The 24,416-nt window shown below is 41.0% G+C and overlaps 1 protein-coding gene and 2 long non-coding RNA genes across 4 annotated transcripts in view; 2 read left to right on the plus strand and 1 right to left on the minus strand.

The window, feature by feature from the left end:
- Positions 1–1,968: 1,968 nt before the first annotated feature.
- LOC122157224 lies at positions 1,969–4,874 on the plus strand. The gene is made up of 3 exons (XR_006167806.1): positions 1,969–2,166; positions 3,357–3,406; positions 4,642–4,874. It is a non-coding gene; the product is annotated as an uncharacterized LOC122157224 (long non-coding RNA).
- LOC122157229 lies at positions 3,161–8,121 on the minus strand. 2 transcript variants are annotated; one of them, XR_006167808.1, is made up of 3 exons: positions 7,791–8,121; positions 6,438–7,020; positions 3,161–4,857 (listed from the first exon to the last, which is right to left on the minus strand). It is a non-coding gene; the product is annotated as an uncharacterized LOC122157229 (long non-coding RNA). The 2 variants fall into 2 exon arrangements; XR_006167807.1 differs by lacking the exon at positions 7,791–8,121 and having other exon boundaries at positions 6,438–7,172.
- Positions 5,991–24,416, plus strand: part of ENPP1 (ectonucleotide pyrophosphatase/phosphodiesterase 1) — a 51,987-nt gene continuing 33,561 nt past the window's right edge. The window contains exons 1-5 of the mRNA XM_042812716.1: positions 5,991–6,179; positions 19,559–19,631; positions 20,559–20,675; positions 22,068–22,193; positions 22,360–22,420. Of these exons, the coding sequence (XP_042668650.1) occupies positions 5,991–6,179; positions 19,559–19,631; positions 20,559–20,675; positions 22,068–22,193; positions 22,360–22,420 (566 nt within the window). The remainder of the gene's footprint in view (positions 6,180–19,558; positions 19,632–20,558; positions 20,676–22,067; positions 22,194–22,359; positions 22,421–24,416) is intronic.

Genomic DNA, 24,416 nt, shown 5'->3' on the forward strand with positions numbered 1-24,416 from the left:
AAAAATCATCTAGTTTCAACCCCGTGCTGTAGGCAGAGTCACCAATCGCCAGAGCAGGCCGCCCAGAGACACATCCACCCTGGCCTTGAGTGCTTCCAGGGATGGGGCATCCACAACCTCCTTGGGAACCCCGTTCCAGTGTGTTACCACCCTCTGTGTAAAAAACTTCCTCCTAATATCTAACCTAAACCTCTTCTGTCTTAGTCTAAAACTATTTCCGCTTATCCTATCAGTTATCCACCCATGCAAACAGCTACTGCCCCTCCTTTATACACATTCCCTTCAAGTACCACAATGAGGTCCCCCTGGAGCCTTCTCTTGTATAAAGGGATTTCTCAATGCGATTTTGAGTCACGCAGCTGGGCCCTAAGGATACATTTGACATATTCAAAGGAGAAAATGTCATTGAGATTTCACAGTGACCTTTCTATACGTGGTCTCCTGATTCACTGATTTTCTAGATATCTTAAAAGATATTGGTTTTTAGGCAGAAAACTGAAAGACGTTTGTAGCTTGTCTATATCATGCGTAGAATAACATGAAAGGGAACAGAAGTTCTGCTTGTAATTATTTATATATTTTTAGTAGTTACACAACATTTAACTTGTGAAAGAATCTTCTGTTTTCCTTAAATTCCCAGCTAGTTGCAGTGGCTGCTGTTGTACCTACACTACTGCTGAGAGTCACTGCCAAACAATCAAAGCTCTACACACCCCAGATTCATAAACACTGCTTTCACTAGAAGAAGCCCTGAATTAAACCAGCAGGTCTTCAGGAAACTGCTGGACTAATTACTCCAGTATACAGTATTGTTTTTTTTTCCCTTCCAGTTTGTAAACTTCTTGCAATTTTTCCCATATATGCACAAATTTGTTCTTCCTGGTGATATACTTGCATATGCAGACCTCCTAGCCGTGGTTGGCAACTGTAAGACCATTCTTGCTGGTGAGATTAGTCTGAGAATAACAGCATAACTACCTTGCAATTAATTTTTGCCTGGGTAACGTTAAAGTATTCAAACATCTTCTGGATATTTTCATAGGTAGTAACTGGTGCATCCCATCAAGGTCTGTCTACGTATTGTCAGTGTCAGGATTATACAGTGTAAAGGTTTTTAGCCACTTTTTTCTAAAATCAACATTTTTACGTTGCTTAGACACACAATTGCTGCAAAGCAAATACAATGGCTACAATATAGACTTTCCATTGTTTGCTTGTGTTGTTGCCTTCAATAACAGCTGTTGGATTAACAGTTATTAAATTTGTAATAATCTATGCCAAATTAAGACTAAAAATGGGTAGGATTATCCAGTTCTTCAGTGTTATAGAAAATACTAGTGATGAGTTTATTATCTTTAGATTTTATTTTCCTTGAATAGCAGTAAAACAGCCAAAAAAGTGGGCAGTTATTTGCAAAAATTATTTTTGTACTTATCAAAAAAGAGACATTTTAAAGAGCAAAATTAACAGTTTTTGAAATAAGCACTTATAAAAAGCTGAATTATCCTATTTTTTAAAAAATCCCATTAAAGAGATATCATGATAGAAAATTCAGATTCTGAGACTTACAATTTGAATCCTGAAATTTTACATGAAATTGTGTCTTTGCTCAGCCAAAGTTCATGCTGGTTTTTACAGATGAAATCTGAAAAACACAGAACAGTCTACATGGCTTGATGAGTGGGATTTCTGTGGGAATGCTGTGGGATTTCTGATTTCATCTGAATCATTGCTGCCTGATACAATAAAAGAAAGCTCCTGTTTCATTTATCTTTACTAGGGATTTCTTCTTCTTTTTTTTTTTTTTTTTTTTTTTTGTAAAGTTGGTGACCTTTGAGCACTAAATTAAACTCTCAAGAATGATAACTCAGAAACTGTGTAAGTTTGATTTGCTTGCTTGTTGCTTCTCAGAACAGTTTACAGTGCAGCTCTCATACAAGAATGCCAGAGAAGTTCTTATAGGGGGAGCTGAGAAACACAGCTTCAGTAGCACGCATAAGGGCAGAGTCCAGCATTACATTGAGACATAACAATCTTTAACAAGCAAGTCCTTGGTCTGGAGTTTCTGGTCTTTTTTGCAGCTACAGAAATTTTTCTGAGGATTAGATAAAGCAACAAGAAGCTCACGGTTGCGACCACCCACTGGGAGGATCTCTGTGCTATAATGTAAGTGTCAAGACCAGGCCAGCACAGAACTGATTATCATGGGCAGCTATCGTGGTACTGCTTTGCCCACAGGCTAAACCTGTGGCCTACTGAGAGCGCAGGAAGGGTCCCTATGCCCTGGCTGGAGCCCAGGTGAAATCTGCTTTTGTAATGAGGTGCCCCATGCGCACCTTGGCACCCAGCTGCATGTCCTTTGTGCTACAGCCTGCTTACAAAATGGGGTCAGGCTGAGATTTATGGGTACCTGGTGTTTGCTGCAGCCTTTCGAAGAGGCATCTGCTGTCAACCCCATCCAGATAAAAAATGCAAGCAGCAAATGTCATGAACACAGGTACATAGCAGCGTGTAGAACTCCCGTGTTTGCCTTTCCCTCTCACTGCATTGTTTGTGTTTGCTTTTCTTCCCTGATGCAGTTCGTGGTTGGAGAAAAAATTAAAATTGTCATGCTCTGATGACTTACTTTATGGATGAGGCCTGGAAACACAAGGCTCTTTACAACTACTTGAAGGGAGGTCAGCTTCTTCTCTAGCGTTACTAATGATAGGACTAGAGGCAATGGGCTCAAGTTGAGTCAGGAAAGGTTCAAGTTGGGTATTAGGAAAAATTTTTTCTCCAAAAGAATAGTGAAGCACTGGAATGGGTTGTCCAGGGATGTGGTTGAGTAATCCTCCCTAGAACTGTTCAAGAAACATTTAGATGTTGTACTAACAGATGTGGCTTAGTGTGGAAATATTGGTGGTAGGTGGACAGTTGGACTAGATGATCTTGGAGATCTTTTGCAACCTTGGTGATTCTATGATTCTATGGCTGATTTTAAGAGGTTTTCCCCTTACATTTGTTGAGAAGATGAATTGCTCAACGCTTGCGCTGGCTGCTGGGAATCTGGGCTCCCACTGAAGCTTTCTGTGTCTGCTGAAAAAGCCATAGCCAAGTCTTTTGGAATTCGGATTTGCAATTTTAGTAACAATTGAAATTAATTAATTTTACAGTTATATACTTTGTCAAATATTTATTAAAACTGTATTGACCAGTATTTCACAATCTCCTTCTGAAGCAGTGAAGTAACTGTAGATTCCTGAAGGCTTAGCATTTGAAACGTTCCATCTTGTCTCCTAGTATTCATCAGAAAAGGCTTCCCATGTGATTTCAGAACTTAATCGTATTTGGTTTTCCTTTCCATTCTTGTATAGTGTACCTTAGACACACTGCCAGTCATCTGAAATGAGCATTCTTCTCACAGGTGGGTTAATTGTTTTCTACACAGGGTAATTATTTTCCATGCCTAGCCTGAAGTACCTTAACTGTTTATATTGACATAGAAAGAAATGATAAAATTGGGGGTGTTTCACAAATATTTGTACATAGAAAAACAGCTGTCAGTGGATTGCTACTCAATGAATGATTTGAGAGTTAGCTGCAACTGCAGTAAAGCCCTTCTTCAGATGGAGAAAAGGGACACATTTTTGTCTGTGATGTAATTATTTGTCATTTCCATTGAATCACCAGTGCACAACATGTGTTGCTGGAACTTTTGAGTTGATGACTTACACAGTACAAGAAAGATTTCTACTTGACTTACTCTTAAAAGCTATCAGAAAAATACACAAAAAATGATGAAAAATGAATTTTTAGTTCTTTAAAATTAGCTAAGAACTTTTAATTGTCCAGACATACTGGGGAAAAAAAAAAAAAAAAAAAAAAATCCTGCCAGAGTGTTTGGAAATGGAAAGAAAAAGAAGATTTTAACTGAAAACCATGTGACTGCAATATCTTTTAATTTTTACAGGAAAAAAAAAAGGGAGGTTGTAACTGTCTTTTGTTGCACTAGTTATTAAAACCAGATTCAATGAATAAAACTGCTATTTCTGCTATTTTAGTTTTTATGAGTCTTTTAAAGTTAGCAGACAATCTCAAATTTACATTTTTTTTATTAGATGTCAAAGTCCTTAAAAATGTATCAGTTATTTAGTTTCACAGATTGAAATGCTGGATTAATGGAATAAAGGAGATCTTATTGTAGACTCAAGAGTTTGATAGCCACAGCCCCATCTGCTTTTTCCTTTTCTCTGTCACTATGTGAATCATTAGTGCAGAAATGCTCAAGATGACACCTGTGCAGTCAAAACAGGCTAGAATGTGACTCAGAAGGTGATGACAGTCACCCTTGCCCAGATCTTTAATGTGCTGGGAGCTGTAGTAGCAGTAATTCTATAAATGTTAAATAAATGCTAAGTCTTTAGAATTTTTGTTTATCCTGGAGACTGTAGTGGCCGTTTGATTATGAGACTCAGCTGAAATAGAAAACAGAGTAGTAATATTTTGGAAGGGAACAAAATCGCATGAAAATCTGCTACAGACTTCTTAAGTCCTTGTATTTCAAAGCCATCACCACCTTAGAATGAAAGACAGTCTAATTTCAATATATATATCTATACATAAAATGTAAGTAATGATGGAAAACGAGTTTTTTCATAGGATGGCTGAGGTGTCTTCAGTGTCCATCTGCTCAAACCCTTGCCTGTGCGGGGACACTCAAAGGACTGTCCAGGCAGCTTCTGAAGATCTCTGTGGAGGAGACACCACAGCTTCCCTGGACAACCTGTGTCAGTGCTCCATCATCTACACAACACAGAAGTGCTGCTTGATTTTCAGTGGGAACTTCCTCTGTTTCATTTTGTTTCTAAGGGCCCACTGGAAATAAATGAAAAGAATCGTAAGAGTGGTTCTGTCTCTTTTGCACCCATTCTTCAGATATTCATAAATGTTAATGAAATCATTCCTGAATCCCAGTTTAGCTCCAGGCTGAACAGTCCCAAATCTTTCTGCCTCTCCTCACAGGAGAGGTGCTCCAATCTCTTCTGTATCTTCATGGCCCTTCTCAGAAGTCTGTGTCTGTTCCAGTATGCCTACATCTCTTGTGTGGGGGATCACAGCATAGGACCTACTGGTGTGACCTCACAGGTGCTGGGTAGAGGGGACCTTCCCCATTGCCTTGACACAGCCCACGATACCACTAGCTTTCTTCATAGCAAAGGAACATTGCTGGCTCCTATTCAGCTTGATGTCCACCTCACACATCCAGGTCCTCCTATGCTAAGCTGCTAACTTTTAGCAATTTTAAGCACAAGGAGGCTTTCCAACTATTGATGTTACTGAAGACTTCCATGTTTCTTGGAGAAATGACCAACAAAGCATTCTCTGAACCTTTCAGGCAACTGGTAGACTCATAGTCCATGTGGAACTGATAACAAACAGCCAGATGTATAATCCTGGAGCAAGCTGTCAAGTAGGGTCATTAAAAAAGCTAACAGCGCACCTCTCCCTTATCAAACAGTAGGGCTGAGCTAGTGAGAATAGGCAGGGAGAGGTCAGACCATGGATGAGTAGATCTAAACACAAGAAATAGAAGGGTGTGGACAGAAGGGTACCTAGGAGGTACATACACAGGTACTGCACTAACGCTGTCCCGGCCTGCTGAGACAGCTAACCCCAAGTTGCCTCGAGCGAGAAGCGACATTCTCCACCCTGCCCCGCAAACACTGCCTGCCAGCTCCTGTTTTGTGCTCGCGGTGACGGCGCCTCACACCCGCAGCCACCCAAGCTGCAGGTTCACCAGCACAGGTGCGGATGGGCCGTGCCTGCAGGCCGAGGGCGGGCAACGGGGCCGTACCCGGGGCTTGAGGCCCCGGCCCTGCTCGGCCCCGCCAGCGTGGGAGTGGGGGCTGCCGGCGGCCGCGCTCCAGCAGGGGCGGGGCCGGTCGGGCCGGGCCGCCGCGCTATTAATAACGGGGGCCGGGACGGCGGAGGGCAGAGCGGCGGGCGGCATGCAGGGCAACGGAGAGAAGGCGGCGGGCAACGGCCGTCAGGAGGGCCTCGGCGGGAGAGGGGCGGCCGATGGCGAGCTGCAGGCTGCGGCCGTGCCAATGCTGCCGGCCCTGGAGGTGGCCGAGGAGCCGGAGAAAGCTCCGGGCGGCAAAAGCAAGGACCCCAACACCTACAAAGTGCTTTCCCTGGTAAGGGCCGGGCGGGCCCGGCGGGCAGCACCGCGGCGCTACGCGGGCGGGCGGGCAGTCCCGGCTGTCCACCCTGAGGGTCGGGAGAGGCTCGTCCTCGCGGGGCCCTCGGCGCCCCCTGGGAAGCCCTCGGCGCCCCCTGGGAAGCCCTCGGCTGGGCTCTGCCAGAGCAACAGGGGCGCTGCGGGGTCGCCTCGTCCTCAGGCGGCAGTGCGGCGCTTGCGGTGGCGTGCTTAGCAGCTACCGGCAGCAGCCTACCTGGCGGAGCCGGGGCGGCTCTCGGCTTGTCGTTTCCTTTTCGTCTCTTGGCGACGCTCGCGCTTGAATCGCCTGGATTCTTTCCTAGTTTTAGCGATTATCCAGTGTTCTTCGTGCGGTTCTAACTAGATGTAGGGGAAAGTAAACGTATTCAAACGAGGAGATAGGACTGGAAATTCGTAAAAGATTTCGGGAGGACAGAGGAAGGATTAAAAGTTGGCTTTGTGCTGCATTTGAAACGCTGTGCTTTGAAAGTTTGCCTCCGAGCGTGCCTTGGAGCCGCTTTCAGTCCTGGTTCGGAGGACCTGTGTCCAAAGCCATTCTTAGCAGGTAGGTCAGCTTCCAGTTTTAGCCACGCAACTGTATTATAATTATCCTTCCTGTAGAGATGTGAAAATAAGACTGTCCAGACTGCCCGGAGTGATCATTACGAGGCTGAAGTCATTATCAAGCTTAAACTGTGGCCTTCTTGGAAGGAAGCTTCTGTGGAACTGCAGCAGCTTTTATTGTGTGGTATATCCATAAGCAGTACACTTTCAAATCAAGTTACCTTTCCAGGTTTAGCATCACTTGGTCAGTTCATCTGAAACAGTAACCATCACACTGGCAACTGCACACTGAGTATATTTGCTAACATAATAGGTTGTGAATTGCATTTACATGTTTGTTAGAACACTACAAAACATACTCAATTTCCATAAGTTCTTTGATTGTTTATGTGTAGAGGATTGTTGGTTTGTGTTGTTTTTTTTTTTTTTTTTTTTTTTTTTCCCTCCTGGCAATTATACTGATGAAAAGCATTCTTAAAGGTAATGGGCTACAGCTTATTTCATAACTTTGTTCTCTTCTGGGAAGGACAGGATGTCCCAAAATAAGGCATTGCAGCAGATGGCTGAAAAAAAAAATGGGCTCTTTTCACCATCAAAATGGGTTGTGATAGTGAAAAATCATATGCTATTCAAATAGAAATAATCACTTCAGAACTGGAGTTAAGCACAAGCTTAAACTTTCACATGCACTTATGTGCACTTCTGAATCACATCCTTATTTTTCAGACCACAGTAGTTCTCCAAGAACTGGCAAGGCATTCATCCTGTGCTGACTTAAAGTTTTCAAATTAAATATATGTCATCTATACAGAAGCAAGCAAAAAGCAGTGAACAACTGTGTAGCACTGTTTGTAGTTAGTGCAAACAGCAATAATTTAGAGTATTTAGGCAACGTTTGAAAAACTTACAGATACTAGATAATATTGGCCTGAGTAAAATAAGGGTATACTTAGCTTAAACATCACGGTAGGAAGTCAGAATGGTAGAAAACTTGACTGGTAAAAATAAAAAGGAGTTGACTTACTTGCTTAGTGATCCTGATTGTGCAGTGGGAAACAATAAAAGTGATGTTGCCCGAAGTAAGCACAGGGTAACTTCTTACACCTGCCTTTATCCTTGTTGCATGTGCTGTTGTTACTTTTATTAGGGTAGATGGGAAAATGTGATTTCAGGTAAGTTTCTGGGTGTGGTGGTATTTGTTTTTTGTTTTTCATTTTTTGTTGTCTGCTTGTTTGGAAAAAAATAATTTCTGGAAAGCATGGACTTGCTTATATTCCCCTATTTCTGTGCATGTGTTTGCCATCCAAAGATGTCTGTACGACTTGAATGCAACTTCTGTGTTGTCAGCTTCTGCTGATGAGGTGATCTTATCCCATTAGAGAAAAGCTGTGAAGTCACCATATGCAGAAGGCTGTCATGTAGAACTGACTTGTGGGTGGTTTCAGGAGCCTCTCCATGTCTCATGGTGGTACTCAGCTATTGTGAACTGAATGAACTGTGAACCAGCAAACACTGGGTGAGGGAGGATGTGGGTAGATGAGGAAGTGGTATAGAATCACCTCCGCTTTTAGCAGCTTTTGTTGTGGCAGGCACAATTTTAGCTCAGCAGTAGAAGTTCACATCACGTGTTGCTTTTCTGGTGCTATGCATGGGCAGGATTTCCTGGATAGTGGGACAGACCTGCAGGGATTTATTAACCCATCATTATTCCTGAAGAGCAACTGAGTGCAAACATCCAGCACTCAGCAGTCTTGGGAGATGATCTCTTTATTTATGTAATCTCCTAGCACATTTTTCCATTTACTTCTTCTATGTTTTTACCTTTACTTCAAAGCTGAATGTGCTGTTCATGTTCTCTCCAGGCTCATCTGCTGCTTTTACATGACTGACCAGCTGGCTGCCTTTCAAGAGCAATTTAATTCTTCCTTAGGTTTAATGTTTTCAATTCAGGTTGGCCAGGAAATCTCATTGGGTTTTGTCTGATTCATTCATTTTACTAAAATTTTCCATGTGTTTAAAAGCTGAAATGTTGAGGGGGAAAAAAAGTAACAACGTTTTTTTCATGTTCACAGTTTCAGACTTTTTCTTTGTCAGAGCTGGAAAAGTCATTTATGAGTGACACTTGCATTAGAAGATCACAGATCAACAATTTCTGATTGGGGGGGAAAAAAAACCAAACCAAAATATTTCAGACTTGGAACGGAAACATTGAAAGTGTATGATTCTTATAGAGACTTCCTGAAGCATTTTGAAGTACTTAAGATAGTAAACTGTGAGGCTTTAAAAAATATTGTAGGAATACTCTTAAAAATAAAAGTATTTTGCAAGCCTTGTGTCATTTTTTTTTTTTCTTCTGCTTTCTTCTAAAAGGCCAGTCCAAGTTTTCTTAATTTAGTATTTTATACTGAAGTATACTAGTTAGTATTTTATGTACCTGTGAAAAACAATTGTATTCTGCCTTTTAAAAAATTTTTATTCAGTTGCCTTCTTCCATTCATAGGGAGAACAGGTAAAGTTTGTGCAACACTGTGTGAATTTAAACAATCTAGTTACCAAATTAAGACACTGTGACTCTGGTATGTACTCCCAGAATCTGCTTTGTGTTTTTCAGTTAACTACTGACCAAATGCAGATACTATGAGGAATGGTAAAGAATATATAGTTGCACAGCTGTAGGCTTGGTTACTTTCCCTTGTTGTTACTGAGTGAACTTTTTATCAACCTGAGGATTAAGCTAAATTACTGGGTGGGACAAAACTTTGTTTTCACCTTTAGATTGAAGACAGCGAATGATACCACGATAAGATGGCGTCCCTGGGAATCTCTGCACCGTTCTCAGCTTTCTAGCAGTGAAAATTAAGTCCACGTGCTGACAAATCAAGAGGAGTTTTTTTTCTTTCTCTATACTCAACACTTATTAGATCCCATTTGAAATATCAGGTTTTGAGTTCTCTGGTACAGAAAAGATCAATCTAAACGGGATTGTGATCAATGGAGGGACACCAAGGTGGTCAAGGACAGAAGCTCCTCACTAATGTGGAGAAGCCAAGGGAGCTGGGCTGGTTCAGCCTAGATGGGCTTGGATGAGGCTCAGATCCTGCCCATGATAGCAGCCTTCCCCTACCTCTAAGGGTGTTTTCAAGAAGATGAACCTTGTACCTGTATGGATGTACAAGTGGAGACATGAGACAACAATTTAATTTGAAGCAGTAGAGGTTCTCATATTGAGTATAAGGGAGGAAAAAAACAGCACCCTGGGAAGACAATTCAGTATTTGAACACATTGCCCAAGAAGGCTGAACGGTTTCTCTTGAAGGGGTTTGAAACTCAACTGCATGTAGCCTTCAGCAGCATGGCCGGAATTTTGTTTTAAACCTGCTTTGGTGATTGGACTAAAAACATCTTTGAGGTCCCTCTCGTTTAGCCTTATGATTCCATAAATCTGGTTCCAGTTGTTTGTTGCTTTTTACATGAAGGTTAGCGTTTAAGATTTGAATCATAAACCCCTTAGCAATTGGGGTGCTTAGCCTGATGCAGATCTTTTCTTGTCAGCATTTGCCGCTGCTGTAAGCAGGAGAGACTCTTAACTCTAGAAGAGCTGTTCAGGAAATTAGTTAGCAGAATTCACTGGGAAACTGCTTTTGAAGGCATTAGAATCCATCAGTACTGGTGGCTTTTTTTGTACCAGTACCGCCTCTTAAGAGCACAGGGGACAGGCGATTCCAAAACATTGGAAGTCAACACAGGTGGCTTGCCTGTGCAGGAATCCTGATCAGAGGTTAGGCAGAAAATGTATGGCTGCTGGAAGTGAGGTTAGGTGACATAGGAAGGCTACTGCGATGATGTTTGTCACTGTAAGAATAAAATTTGTTTGGCCAAAACTTAGAGTTGAAGCTGGCCCTTAATGTGGGGAACAATATGTTAACAACAAAATGAGGACCAGAGATAACATGGGTCTCTTACTTGATGAGAATGGTCACATCACAGATAGGGATGCAGAGGCAGCAGAGATGTTTAACACCTTCTTCATCTCTATCTTGGGCTTGGAGGATTTTGACTGCAGTAACAATAAATTCCCAGCCAGCCCTAAATTTGGTGGCACTTGCTGCTTCAAGTGGATGCATATATGCTTAACAGTCTGTACAATCAATGAATGTACAGATGTTATAGTATAGCAGAGAGCTTGGCTGTGTAGTCATTACACCAAAGCAGAAAACAAAAAAGATAGGGATGCTTACCCTTATCCTGGGCTGGCTTAGGAAACTCCAGTGGAGTGGATCTCCAGAAGAGAGCCTTCCCCAGTGGTAGTCAGCTCTTAAGTGGGTCTAGGGGGGGGTGAAACCAAGCTCCACCCCTTCCAGCAGTACAGGTGAATTGCCTTCACCTGTGCTCCCATGGCTGACTCATTGCTCACCTCAGGTGATCAATCAGAGGTTCAGGCCATGACTCAGTACTTCCCATACAGAGTCTCAATGGATTTTGTTCCAGCATACTCAGAGAGCTGGCTTGTATCATTGTGAGACCTCTTGATGAATTTCAATGACCCTGGGAGTCTAGAGAGGACCAAGTTGACTGGAAGCTAGCAAACATTGTTCCAGTTTTCAAGAAAGGCAAGAAAGAACACTCTGGTTAACTACAGACAGGTTGATCTCCCTTCAGTGCCTGGTAGAATTATGAGGAAGATTCTTCTGGGAATTACTGAAAAACATTTGAAAGGCAGTGCAGTCATTGGTCACAGCCAACTTGGGTTTATGAGGTGTAAGTCCTGTTTAATGAGCGTAGCTGGCAAACTTAATTAACTTTTATGACAAGGTTACCCACCTAGTTGACCAAGGAAAGCCAGTTGATGTCATTTTGGATTTCAGCAAAGCGTTTGATGCTGTATCTCACAGTATTGTTCTGGACAAAATGTCCAGTATGCCGTTAGAGAGAAATACAGTGTCGTGGCTGAAGATCTGGCTGGTGGGTTGAGTGCTAAGGATTTTAGTAAATGGGGTTATGTCAGGCTGCAGATCAGTCACCAGTGGGATTCCATAAGATTCAGTTTTAGGGCCATGTCTCTTTAGTATTTTCATGAATGTCTTGGATACAGGACTTGAAGGTATACTAAGTTAAGTTTGTGGACAGCAGTAAGTTGGGAGGAGCTGTTGAATCCCTCAAAGAGAGATCTTGATAAATTGGAGGGCGGGGCAACGGTATGAGTTTTAACATGAGCAAGTGCTGGATTCTGCGCATGAGACAGGACAGCCCTGGATACATGTACAGACTTGGGGATGAGAGGCTGGAGAGCAGTATCACAGAAAGTGACATGAGAGTGCTGGTTGATGGCAAGTTGAGTCTGAGTCAGCAGTGTGTCCTGGCAGCCAAGGGGCCAGCCATTCCCTGGGGACCATCAGGCTCAGTGCTGCCACTGCACAAGGGGAGGAATTATCCCACTCTGCTCTGTGCTGTGTGGCCTCACTTCAAGTACTGAGCGAAGGTTTGGGTGCTACAATATAAGGACATAAAACTATTACAGGGCATCCAAAGGAGGGCTATGAAGATGATGGAGAGCCTAGAGGTCAAGATGTATGAGCAACACCTGAGGACCCTTAGTTTGTGCAGCCCAGAGCAGAGGAGGATAAGGGGAAGCCTCATGGCAGCCTATAATTCTTCAGGGCTAGGTGCTGATCTCTACTCTCTGGTGACAGTGACAGGACACAAGGGAATGGCATGGATCTGGGTCAGGGGAGGGTCAAGTTGGAGCCTGGTGCAAGGTTCTTCACCTTTGGCACTGGCACTGGCTCTGCAGGACAGAGGTCACAGCTCCAAGCTGCCAGAATTCAAGGAGTGTTTGGACAACGTTTTTCAGATGTACCATTTGAATTTTGGGTGGTGCTGTGTGGAGTTGGACTTGATAATCCTTATGAGTCCCTTCCACGTCAGGAATATATTTGCATTGTTGCAGAGCTCTCGCATGACCTGAGAGTCACTTAATGTGGGGATAGGCTGTAGTCAGGTGTGATTTGCCACTTTTCTTAGTGTACTTGAGTTCATTTTGAGCTTGGTAGGTTAGGCACTGCTACCAGCTTAGGTGCCATTTAGGACAGGCTGCAAAATGCTCTCCTCCCTTATGTAATTGAGCTGAAGGATTAAAACTATGGTGGAGGTTTTCAGTTGAACTCCTGAGTGCAGTATATGAGTGCTGCTGGTTTCCCTGGCTACAGTTGCAGTGCAGAGCTTGGAATCAAATCAAGTACATCCAGCTGTGGGGCTTGCATGTTTTTGTTAATGTTGATGGCTGACTGTGTGGTTGAAAATACCCATGCTGTGCCTAGGAATTTAAGTTTAGACTATCTGCCAATAAATTAGACTGGTGTGCCTGGATCAGCCATTTGGTCTGGTCAGATTGCACAAAGGAGTGGGGCCATGATTAGTATTATGTGTGCTCAGAGGTTCTTGAACATTCGGACCGTCTTAGGATTTTCATTTCCTTTCTTTAATTTTGCAGTAATTGCCTACCTGCTACGGACAAGCTGGCTTCAATTTCAGGCGAAGTCAAAGATACAAAATTATGCAAGGCTTCCACCAAGCCTCTACTCTTAAAAACTTTTTCTTGGCATTCTTTCATTAATATCAGTAGAAATATACAATGATTGAATTATTCTGACCTGACTTACCATTGAATGTTGATGTCAGCTGAAAGGAGGAGTGAAACAAGGTAAAGGTATGAAATCATGGAAAGTTTGAAAAGTTTCTTGCTCCAGGGTAGTGCTGGAAAATAATGTATTGGTAAACATCACTGTGAACACACAATAGGAACTGAATAAATACTAATTTTAAAGAATGCTCTAATGGGATTTGTCAGTGTTTCATATCACCGTCATCAAACACGTCATTTTCAAACAAGTTATTTTATAATGTCTTGGAATTTTGAAAATAACAGGGGAAAGTAATTGAAGCAAAGTAAAAATACACTTCTTGCACTGAAAAAAAAAAACAAAACAAAAAACCGCCCTAAATAAACTTTCCTTTCCTGTACAGATGTTGCACAGGTCAATGCCATAAAAGTGTTTATATGACAGTGGTGGATATTGTTGTAAATGCAGTGTGATGGAGAACACATTCCATTGAGCAGAATAAGGAAGGGCTTTTGGCTATTGTTTAACTATTCAGCATTGCATAAGAAGGCTGGGGACAAGAGAGAATTAATGAAAAAAAAAGTAATATTTACAGTATTGAAAAAATTCAGATGCACCTTGTCCCAGTTCAGCTCTCTAAAGGCATGTAGGCAAGTTGATCTAAATAAAAATATTGTTGGTCTTCCATTGTACTCCTCTCTATCAGGATCAAATGGGACGGTGCTCAACTGCTCTTCTGGCTGAAATACAGTTTCCAAGTTGTAAAGTGAGGATCTTTTGATAGTCTGCCTTTTGTATTTTGAGGAGCTGTATTCAAGGAATACAGAGGTAAATAACAGCCTCTCTATCAGCTCTTCACTTCGGAAAAAAGCCGCAGGAGCCAGGGCTAAAAGTGTGCCTGTAAACGGTTAACAGCAAGATTAGTAAAGTGTCATAGTGAGTCACTCTGATACCCTGTTTGTCTTATTCCTGTTCCCCTTTGTGGATCACAATTTTTTTGATACTCCTTATGGTCCATTTTACAGAATTTATTCACTGACTCTGTAAGGTTACTGTGTCTTCCCGTTCAGCCTAAAATTGCTGAATGGTGGCAGTAGCAACATCTGCAGGTGAAAAATGGAAGTGGCTTACTCAGTAAATTCAATAGTATTATCAGCACTCAATAAAAGCAACACTCTTGTTACTAATCTTATGAAAGTACTATAAATAATAACTTTAGATTTATTCTTGAAAAGAGATTTTTGGAAGAGGAAGAGTGTGACCGGCAGAACACCATATTTTCTTCTCTACTTTTGCTTTTATTAATGTGTTGGCAGCTACTGATTCTATTTTATCTTTTTTTCTCTTGTTAAAGCTAGACACTTTAAGAGTTTTGTGAGGTATTTAGAGTTGTAGCTCTTTGGTTAGCTTCTTGAAGGCTTTTTGTAGCACCTTGCATTGGCTCAAGCTACCTTTAAAACATTCTTGTCCCTTGAATGACCTTAGGCTATGGCTGCAATAGCATACAATGTCTGAAAGCATTTCATAGAAACAACATGAGTAGGCCTTCTGCATCCTTCTTTGAGAAGAAAACCAATGATCTCTATCTTTTGCCTCTGTAGACTTCAGGCTAATTCAGTCACCTTCAATGTTTCAAGACAACCAAGATCTCAGAGTCTTAGCAACTCCCTTTCCCCTTGTGGACTCCAGACAAGGAATGTGGATCAACACAATCAAGTCTTTGAAAATCATAAAAAAAATTTAATTTGGAGAATTAGAGGTGAATGAAGGAAACATGACGTGTGTAACACATTTGTTTCAGTACTGCTAACTTCTTTTTGCTGATTTACTTAGCCTAATAGCTGTGCTGGTATGAATGAAGTATCCGTTTCACTTCAGCTCAGTAAAATTTATTAAATATCCTCCTGTTTGTGTATAGAGCTGAGTTGGTGAGGGTTATCCCTACTTAAAAATAGCTTTTATAAACATGAGCAAATGTTCTGCTGCCTTTGGCATGTGTGGATAAGTTGTTTTTGTTTTCTTTTTAAATCTGTACAGTATGTTTTCTGTACTTTTAATACGCCCTTTATAAAGGCAGAAGGTGATTATGCTCTTACATGAAATTAATTATTTATTACTATCTTCTTCTCAGATGAAATTCTTCCTCTAGAGTCTTTCACTGTTAAAGTCTGTGTCTATGTGTAATTATTTTAGGCGCATAAAATGGTGAAAACATAGCCCTTCGCAGATCCCAGTGGTTTTGGAAAATTCCACATGTTTTTGTAATACTGGCATTACCAACCCAGTCTAGACATTCTCACTTCATGGGCAGACGTGACACAGCAACTGCAGGAGTCAATCATGGATGTTAGAATGAAAATCCACTGTTTTGCATGGTTTCTTTGTTAATTGCACAGCAGTTAGTTAACTAATGCGCCTTAAACTGTGGAGTGACATAGAACACTAGGGATGAAAAAAGAAAGATAGAAAGCAGCTGAGTACACGGTAGACAAAGAATGAGGAGAGTCAGCACAGGAAGAAACTTAATCCAGAATGATTATGCCTTAAAGGAAAAGACAATGTATTTTTTGCCATAGGAAATACAGAATGGATGAATACAGGGTAGAGTAGGGGAGATGGACAGGCATAGTAAAAAGTGAAGAGAAATGGACTGTGGCAGAATAATATTTTAATTTTCCTTGGCAAAGGAACGGTGAAAGGTTTCCCTGTGTATCACTGTGTATCACTGGGACCTGCCCTGTAGTTAGCTGATCAGTCACTTTGGCATTTGGTATCTACACACTGCTCTTAAGCCTTTCCACCAGCTCACTGAAACCACTGGTGGATTTCTCTTTGACTTTATCCCTACAGAGATGAGTGGTGAAAATAAGCCTGCCCTCTAACCATGTTATCATCTTGCCATCTTCCCAGCTCAAAATAAAAGGCTTTTGAAATGTTCTCAGGATTGCAGTTTTCCAAATACTCAACTACCTATTCCCAACCACTATAATGTTTACAAAGCAAAGCTTTTATTTCTTCCTCCCACGTAAAGGAAGCAGTGATAGACAGAGATTCATCCCTGGATGGCAATGTTTTTGATTCCAAAACAAACTTTCTCAGAAAATATTTTCAAAACAAAACAGGACATTTTCTTCTCTTCAGTTGTTACTGTGTTGGTTGAGAACCTTACATTTTGTTCTAGCAATCTCTCAAAGTAAAAATCATAAAAAGTTCATGTGCTGCTTTTTTCTGTAATGAGGTCTGGTTCTTTGCCTTCCTATTACGTGTTGTATTCCCATATTCTTTCTGCAAGGTTGTAACAAGGTTCTTGTTAGTAAACCTTGAACTATATGTGTGCAGCTACTTGTCTGTATTTAACAGCAATAAACAAAATCTTTACACAGCAGAATGCAGCATCCCAAACCTGATCTAGGTGTATGCAAAATAGTTCAGGTAATATTAGTAAGCTACCTGCTGCAGTGAAGTCCCAGATAGCAAGAAGTGAAGTAAATTAGTCCACCTTAGGGCTGCATTAGTGAGATAACCTTTTGTACCTGGGCAGTCTTCTTTAAAGTCAGTCATTTCTGGTCGTTTGCAGAGCTGATGATCTCAGAGCATTTTCACTGACAGACAACATGTTAAGAGTTACTGTAATAACTCTTGCTGGGCTTAGGCAAGACTGCTACTGCTGTTGGCCAGGTTTAGTTGTTCCACATTGTTCCATCAGAATGCTTGTGCCGTTTGCGTGGGTAATATTGAAATGACTAAAGACTGAAGGTAAAGATCTTATTCAAAATAATTATGTAGTATAGGGTACTTGGTCAGCTTTGATTGTCCCAGGATATCATCAAATGCTCTAAGCTACCATCCCTAAGAAGTTTCTTTATTAAGCTTTGAAGGAACAAAAAATAGTCTTAAATATATTTTACTGCAAAATTCTAAGCTCTTTCAGGGCTAGTGTTAAGAAAATAAAGGCTTGAATATCCATTGTTATAGTACAGTATAGTTCCCAGCTTTTCTTTAGTTACAGGTGGACAAAGTATGCCAGGTAAGGACCTGGAGATTGTTGTTTTTTTCAAGAAACTCGAGAGCAGAATAGATTTGTAGTAGGCAAAGCATTGGTAGTGTGCTGTGTTCTGTGAAGCTCAGTGATTTCTGTAGTATTGCTTGCTGGAAACACGGCTTGCACTACTTTATCAGAAACATTATCATTTTCCTACCCAAAAGATACTAGTATGTCCCAGTAAACATTATCCTTTCCATGCTTTTGCTTGTTGAAATTAGTTATATTCACAGAAGTGAAAACTGGAATCTTGGAGCACAGTGCAAAAACAGGGCTTTGTAACACTCAGTGCCAGAATCTCAGGAATAGGATTACACTCAGAATAGAGTGGTTTTTATTTGTTTGATGCCTGCTTGTGGTTACATATCAGCAGACATTCTACTCTTTGAGCTTAGTAGCATGGCATAAAGCAATAAATCTATCATCACCCTGAAATAAAGTAGACTCAGGTTCACTTTTTATAACCGAATTCAAGAGTTTCTATTTTCCAATAGTAATGTATAAATAAAAAGAACAGTAATAAGTTTTGCTCTCCCCAGTGATTTTCCTGAGCCTTGAAGTCTAGCATCTGACACACCACCTACCTCACTGTATGTGTACTTGTCTAGGTGATATTTCAGATGGAAAGTTTCCAAGGTCCAGAATAATTTATAGGTATTATACTAAAAAAACTGATTCAGCAGTTGTTGCTGATGGGGAAGGCGGTAAAAAGAGAAATGCTTAATGTGGGCAGTACTTAACTTTTACTGAAGTGCGTTTGAAAATATTTAACTTTTGATTCAAAGTCATTTTTCTCAGAAAAGAATGACCAGATGTACATTCTCTATTATCTTCCTCAACACTTCTGAATACGAAAGCATTATTTTTCTGAAACTGCTTTCTCTTTCAGGACTTTTAGCTAACATCAGTATTACAATTTACATTTGAATAGAATGGCAGTCATGAGTGCATTGCTGGCTTTCTAATTACTATGGATGTAGTGATAATATGTGCACTGTTCCTCAAAAACGAATCGCAGTATCACAAGATCACCAGGTTTGGAAAAGACCTACAAGATCATGCAGTCCAACCATCCACCTATCACCAATAGTACTCATTAAATAAACCATATTACAACACAAGAACCAAACACCTTTCTTGAACACCTCCAGGGTCGGTGACTCCACCACCTCACTGGGCAGCCTGTTCCAGGGCCTGACCACTCTTTCAGAGAAGTAGTATTTCCTAACGTCCAGCCTAAACCTCCCCTGGAGCAGCTTGAAGCCATTCCCTCCAGTCCTATCATCAGATACATGACAGAAGAGGCCAATCCCCAGCTCACTACAACCTCCCTTCAGGAAGTTATAGAGAGCAATAAGGTCTCCCCAGAGCCTCCTCTTCTCCAGACTGAACAATCCCAGCTCCTTCAGCTGCTTCTCATAAATCCAGTGAGGATAGTGAGGTTAGAAGGAATCTATCCCTTTATTTAAGTAAGCATTAGATCTTGCTTGAAGTGCTGGGTATGAGCAATATGGTGCCTGTTTAACAGCCTTAAAGCATTGAGAATCCAAAGTAAACATGGCGACAGTTTCTGGTCGGTGTAAGACACTGTGGTTGGTCTAAGGTGACATCCCACAGCTGCTTACCATTGTATAGACCAACACTGAACTACATACTAGGAAGTGGGAAAAGGTTTTCCTGCCTAGGAAAATTATAGGTATCACTTAAAGGCCAGGGCTTCTGTTTGCAGTCTGTGGTCAAAGGCATAACTTCATTTTCTTAGAACAGTCCAGGAGGAAGGAAGAAGTGGAACAAAGAAAGTTCTGTAGAAAATGAATACATGTCTAAACATAAGCAACTTTTTTTCATTTGAGAGAGGGAAATAAATCACAGTATTTACTTGACCTAACTTAATAAGAAAGTTTAGAGAACCCAGTCTAGAGAATTTTCTTTCATGCACAGGTAGTCAGTTGAAGTCAGTGTAACTGCTGCTGTGAGTGAAAACTGCTTGTGCAAGTGGTGAAATCGGCCTCCTAATCAGCATGTTGATCACGTTCAGTACAATTGTGTAGTGTTACTAGAGAAAATGAAGGCTTTCTAAACCATTCTGTGGTCACTCACAATTGCTCTCTTTTCCTTTCTGTCCCACAGATACTCTGTGTCTGCGTGCTAACAACAATCCTAGGATGTATATTTGGCCTGAAGCCTAGCTGTTCAAAAGATGGTAACTATTATGCTGTTTATTAGTAACTTTTCTAGCAATTTCTTTTTTTCTTCTTCTGTGAGTTAATTTTAGTATTACCAGAATGCCACCCTTTTTTGCTACATGGAGAACATTGGATGCATTGGTTGAAATAGTTTCATTTAGAGTGGTATGAAAATACTGGGAAATAAACATCAGGTGTCTTTAGTACCTGTATACTTCTTTGGAAAGTAAACTCATCCCTGTGCTCAGTATCTAAGCTGGCAGCTTCCATGTATCCCAGCTGCATCTGTGGTCATGTCATGTGGCTGACTTTTCTCAGTTCCCTATTAAAAAAAAAAACAACAAAAAAAACAAAAAAACACACAAACAAAAACAAAACTCAAAAACCGACAATTTATATTCCACGTTGTCCGGGAACATTTATTTTTCATCATTTCCTGTCAACTATGAAAATAAAAAGGTTGGGTTTTTTTATTGGTTGGAACTGTAGTCTGAAAATGTTTTTTGTGTGAAATTTTTTGACCGTTTTCTTCCCTGAAAATAAACCATCTTTTTGATGGTGAAGTTTCTTCAGACAGAAGGTTAAATATTTTAAGAAATCAAGCTTTTCCTTCAGAACAATTTTATTCATGCTACAAATCTAAAATAATTGGAAGTATGTTTAACAAACAGTGCTGCAATGATTTTTAACCAAGATGCATAATATTAGCACCTTATTAAGAATCTGTTTAACTTTCCCCATTTTATTAGAGTTTTACCATAATTATTACCTTTTTTTTTATTACCTTATACCACACACTTCAAGATTTTTGAGAAGTCAAAAACAGAATTGTGGATTCACTTCATTTACTGCTTACAGTAAAACGCTGGCCAAATAAGGTGCTGCTAATGCTGCAAATCAGTTTTTTTTTGCATATTGATTACTAACACTATTCTGTATTACAGTAAAAACCTGCAAAGGTCGTTGCTTTGAAAGGACCTTTGGAAGCTGTCGTTGTGACAGAGATTGTGTTAAGCTTGGAAACTGCTGCTTAGACTACCAGGAAACATGCATACAACCAGGTAAGGATGGAAAAAATTATGGAGGCAAGCTCTCATATGGGCCAGCACATGTGAGCTCTGTTGTGGTCAGGTGGTCATTACTTCAACTTTAAATGCTTTTCAGGGGGCAAGAGAGGGAAGACTGAGCGCGGTGGCTCTGCTGCAGCAGTCCCACATCCTCCTACTCACTCTATTGGCAATGGTTTTACTAAGGGCTCCTGGGGAAGGAGCTTCAGGACTATGTGTTCTACACACCAGTAAAGCTTGAATGTGGTTAATGGGAGAGAGAATGTGAGAGTGTGTTGCTGCAATCTGCCTTGAAAAGCACAGCAAGAACTGTGGCTGAAGGTCTCAGCCAGCCTTTTCTGTGCTTGGGAGTGAGAGAACAGTGGCATGCATTGTCCTGTGGATTCTGTATATTGGGTCTTTGTGTCAGTTACGACCCACATGAGAAGGGGAGGACAGAGCTGCTCTGTGAATGGTCTTTTCCTATCCAATACCTTGCTGCTCAAGCACTCTGCCCTATTATTCCCCTGCTTCAGTGTGAAGCAAGGTTATCATGCTGGCCTCTGGGACAATGCGGGACAACAAAATAGGCTGCAGTGTTGGAAAATGGTCTCAAAGCAGGAAGTTGTCATGATTTATCAAAAGCTGCAAGCCAGATAGGCAAAGGTGCGACAAGTTCCATGGAGAAATTGTATGGAGTAAGATGATATTTTGGATAGTAACACTAAAGATAGAACTTGTAGTTTTACCTTAATACATGATATATGATATTCTTACCACTTATTTCTCATCTTGCCCAACTTTAAAGTCTTTGTAGAACTTGTTAATATAGTCTCACCCTGAAATTTAAAATTCCAATGCTGACTTTTTAGAACCAAATGATTAAACTGAATTCAGCTGTTTGCTTCAACTGATTATTGTTCAGAGGTCCTCTGCATAAAGCTTTTTGCATGTTAGAAAACTTGTGTGGGACTTACCCTCCTCTCTGTTTAATAACACCAGTTTAAAGAATTCTTTAAAGCAAAGGGGAGAGCCTGTCTAACAACTAAGTTAGGGATTTTCTTGATGCACTTGTTGGGGAGCTTGTTTATAGTATGTGTTTATTGGATTAAGTCCAAAGAAATTACCATACTTAAGAAGACCTGTAGATACTTTCTGTTGACCTTTCATGATCTGCGGTATTTTTAAGCATATGCTGCATAATTATCTTCAGATGTCTGTGCATTCAAATTGTTTAGCCATGGATGTTAATATCTTCCAAAATGCCAAAGGTTGTGCTAGTATTCATGCATCAAATACCTCAGGACTTTCTTTTTGTGAGTACACATTTGAGAACTTACCATTCAATACTTTAATGTGACACTTGCATGGGTGTTAACTGTTGTACTGTCTGTCATCTGTTTGTAGCTCATATATGGACATGTAATAAGTTCAGGTGTGGAGAGAAGAGGCGACCAGAGTATCATTGCTCCTGCTCAGATGATTGTGTGGAAAATAATGATTGCTGTGTCAATTATCAAGCTGCATGCAAAGGTAAATGCCCTCAGTGAATTCCAGTAGTGTCTCTTGTGTACCTCTGTTTGTTTGAATGGAATAAGGTCACAGTATTTTTAAAAACATCTTATAAAGCAAAAAACTTGTATTGATCAATAAAGTAATTTACTGTCTTGAAAAATAAATTGCACTCATTTGTTTTAAGGAGAGGCAAGCTGGGTTGAAGAAGAGTGTGAGGACATTACTGAACCTCAGTGTCCAAAAGGGTGAGGATATTGTATATTTGCATAGCTCCGCTCTTTGTTTTTGAGATTATTTTCCTTCCTGTGCCTTCCTGGGATCTGCTTACCTTTCTTACTCATAGCAGGAGAGACTGCCAGCCATTCAGACAATATTGGGTTGTGCATACTAACAAGCTGGGTTGCTCAATCCCAGCAGCACTAACATATTCCAGCACTTGCTTGACTTGCAGGGTATATCTTTTCCCACACTTTGCCACCTCTCACAGCTGTGTGTATGTTCTGAGAAGCCCTTCTTTGTACTAGCCATACTGTTACTCGAAACATGCTCCAACATACCCAGTCTCCGAGGACCCACCTGGCAGTCTTAGACTCTCTTCCCCATTACCCTGTGTCTGCTTCAACCCCATAGCTGCAGGACATGGGCAGATCACTGTCCCAGTGTCATTGGCACTAGCACAGAATTTTTAGCAAGCTAGCTGAGTTACTTTCTTCTGAAGACATAAAAAGGTTCCATGTGAGCTCACAGAATCACAGAATGGCCAGGGATGGAAGGGACCTCAAGGATCATGAATCTCCAACCTCCCTGCCACATGCAGGGCCACCAACCTCCACGTTTAATGCTAAACCAGGCTGCCCAGGGCCCCATCCAGCTTGGCCTTGAACACCTCCAGGGATGGGGCATCCAAACCTCTCTGGGCAGCCTGTTCCAGCACCTCACCACTCTCTGGGTAAGGAATTTCTCCCTAATGTCCAACCTAAATCTCCCCTCCCTCAACTTAAAACCATTTCCCCTCGTCCTACACATATCAACCCTTTCAAAGAGTTGATTCCCCTCCCCTCTGTAGGCTCCCTTTAGGTACTGAAAGGCTGCAATGAGGTCACCCTGCAGCCTTCTTTTCTCCATGCTGAACAAGCCCAGCTCCCTCAGCCTGTCCCCAGCTCCCAGGAGATTGTTGATCATTGGGTCTGTTCCACATAGGGTCTGCTCCTGAAAGCTGTATGGCACCAGCATGTGGGAACAGCACAGTTCTCAGCCAATGGCTGCACTTTGTGTAATATTCTTGCTGTGGGATCTTCAAATTTACAGTAAAACTGAAGTTGATTGCACCCTGTTGTTGGGTGCATCAGGCATTAAGAGAAGTGACTTAGCCATTCCTGACTGAAAAGCATTCCACTGGAAAAGAAAGTGAATATATGCTGTGGGAATGAGTTGAGTTCAGCTACATTCTTGTCTGAAAAGTGTCAAAAACAAATGTTGATGATTTTGAAATGATGTTCTGGAAATATACTTAGCAAAGTAAAACTTTTTGTTGTTGTTACTCTTTTTGACTTAAGTATTTAAATCATACTATCTTTATTGGAGTTATAATATTGTCAAAGTGTACTTTTTTTTTTTAATGTTTCTATACCAAATGAACATTTTTCATTCTGATTCAGAATAGCAAACTGACGCTTCAGAATCTGTTTCAAGACAGATACTGGAGGTTCTTTTTGCATTAAGCCCAAGTCCCTGGTAAGCTTCTACATAGAAAAACTGTAGCCACCCAGTCGTGGAAGCTTTTGTGATTTATTCCTCTTCTGAAATATTAGTGTAGGGCTGTGTGCTGGAAACTGACCCTAGGATGCTGACTAAGTTGCAAACAAACAAACGAGCCTCACACAGATCCACAGTTAATGGTGTAAATGTCATAGGGCAACTCCTGGTGGTTAACTTGTTTTAAGGAGAGTTTTGGTTTTTTGTTTTGTTTCGTTTTGTTATTTTTTTCCTATTCAACCCATGGAAAGAATGCATAGTTACTTTACTGAAATTGTTTTAATTGTGGCAAAACCAGAAATGTTGCAATAAAACCCAGCTAAGGAAAGGGTGATGTGTGGTCAAATTTGAATCAAGCAGCGTGTACTGAAAGCTCACCTCAGACTGTTAGCATACAGGCTTCTCCCCAGACTTACAAGTCTGTAAACAAATCACTTCTTCCTGTGGCAGAATAGGCAAGATCACAGTTGACTTGAGCTTAGCACT

This window comes from Centrocercus urophasianus, unplaced genomic scaffold (genome assembly GCF_019232065.1).
Source record: "Centrocercus urophasianus isolate 14NV4802_14NV808 unplaced genomic scaffold, USGS_Curo_1.0 seq_10, whole genome shotgun sequence".
NCBI lineage: Eukaryota > Metazoa > Chordata > Aves > Galliformes > Phasianidae > Centrocercus > Centrocercus urophasianus.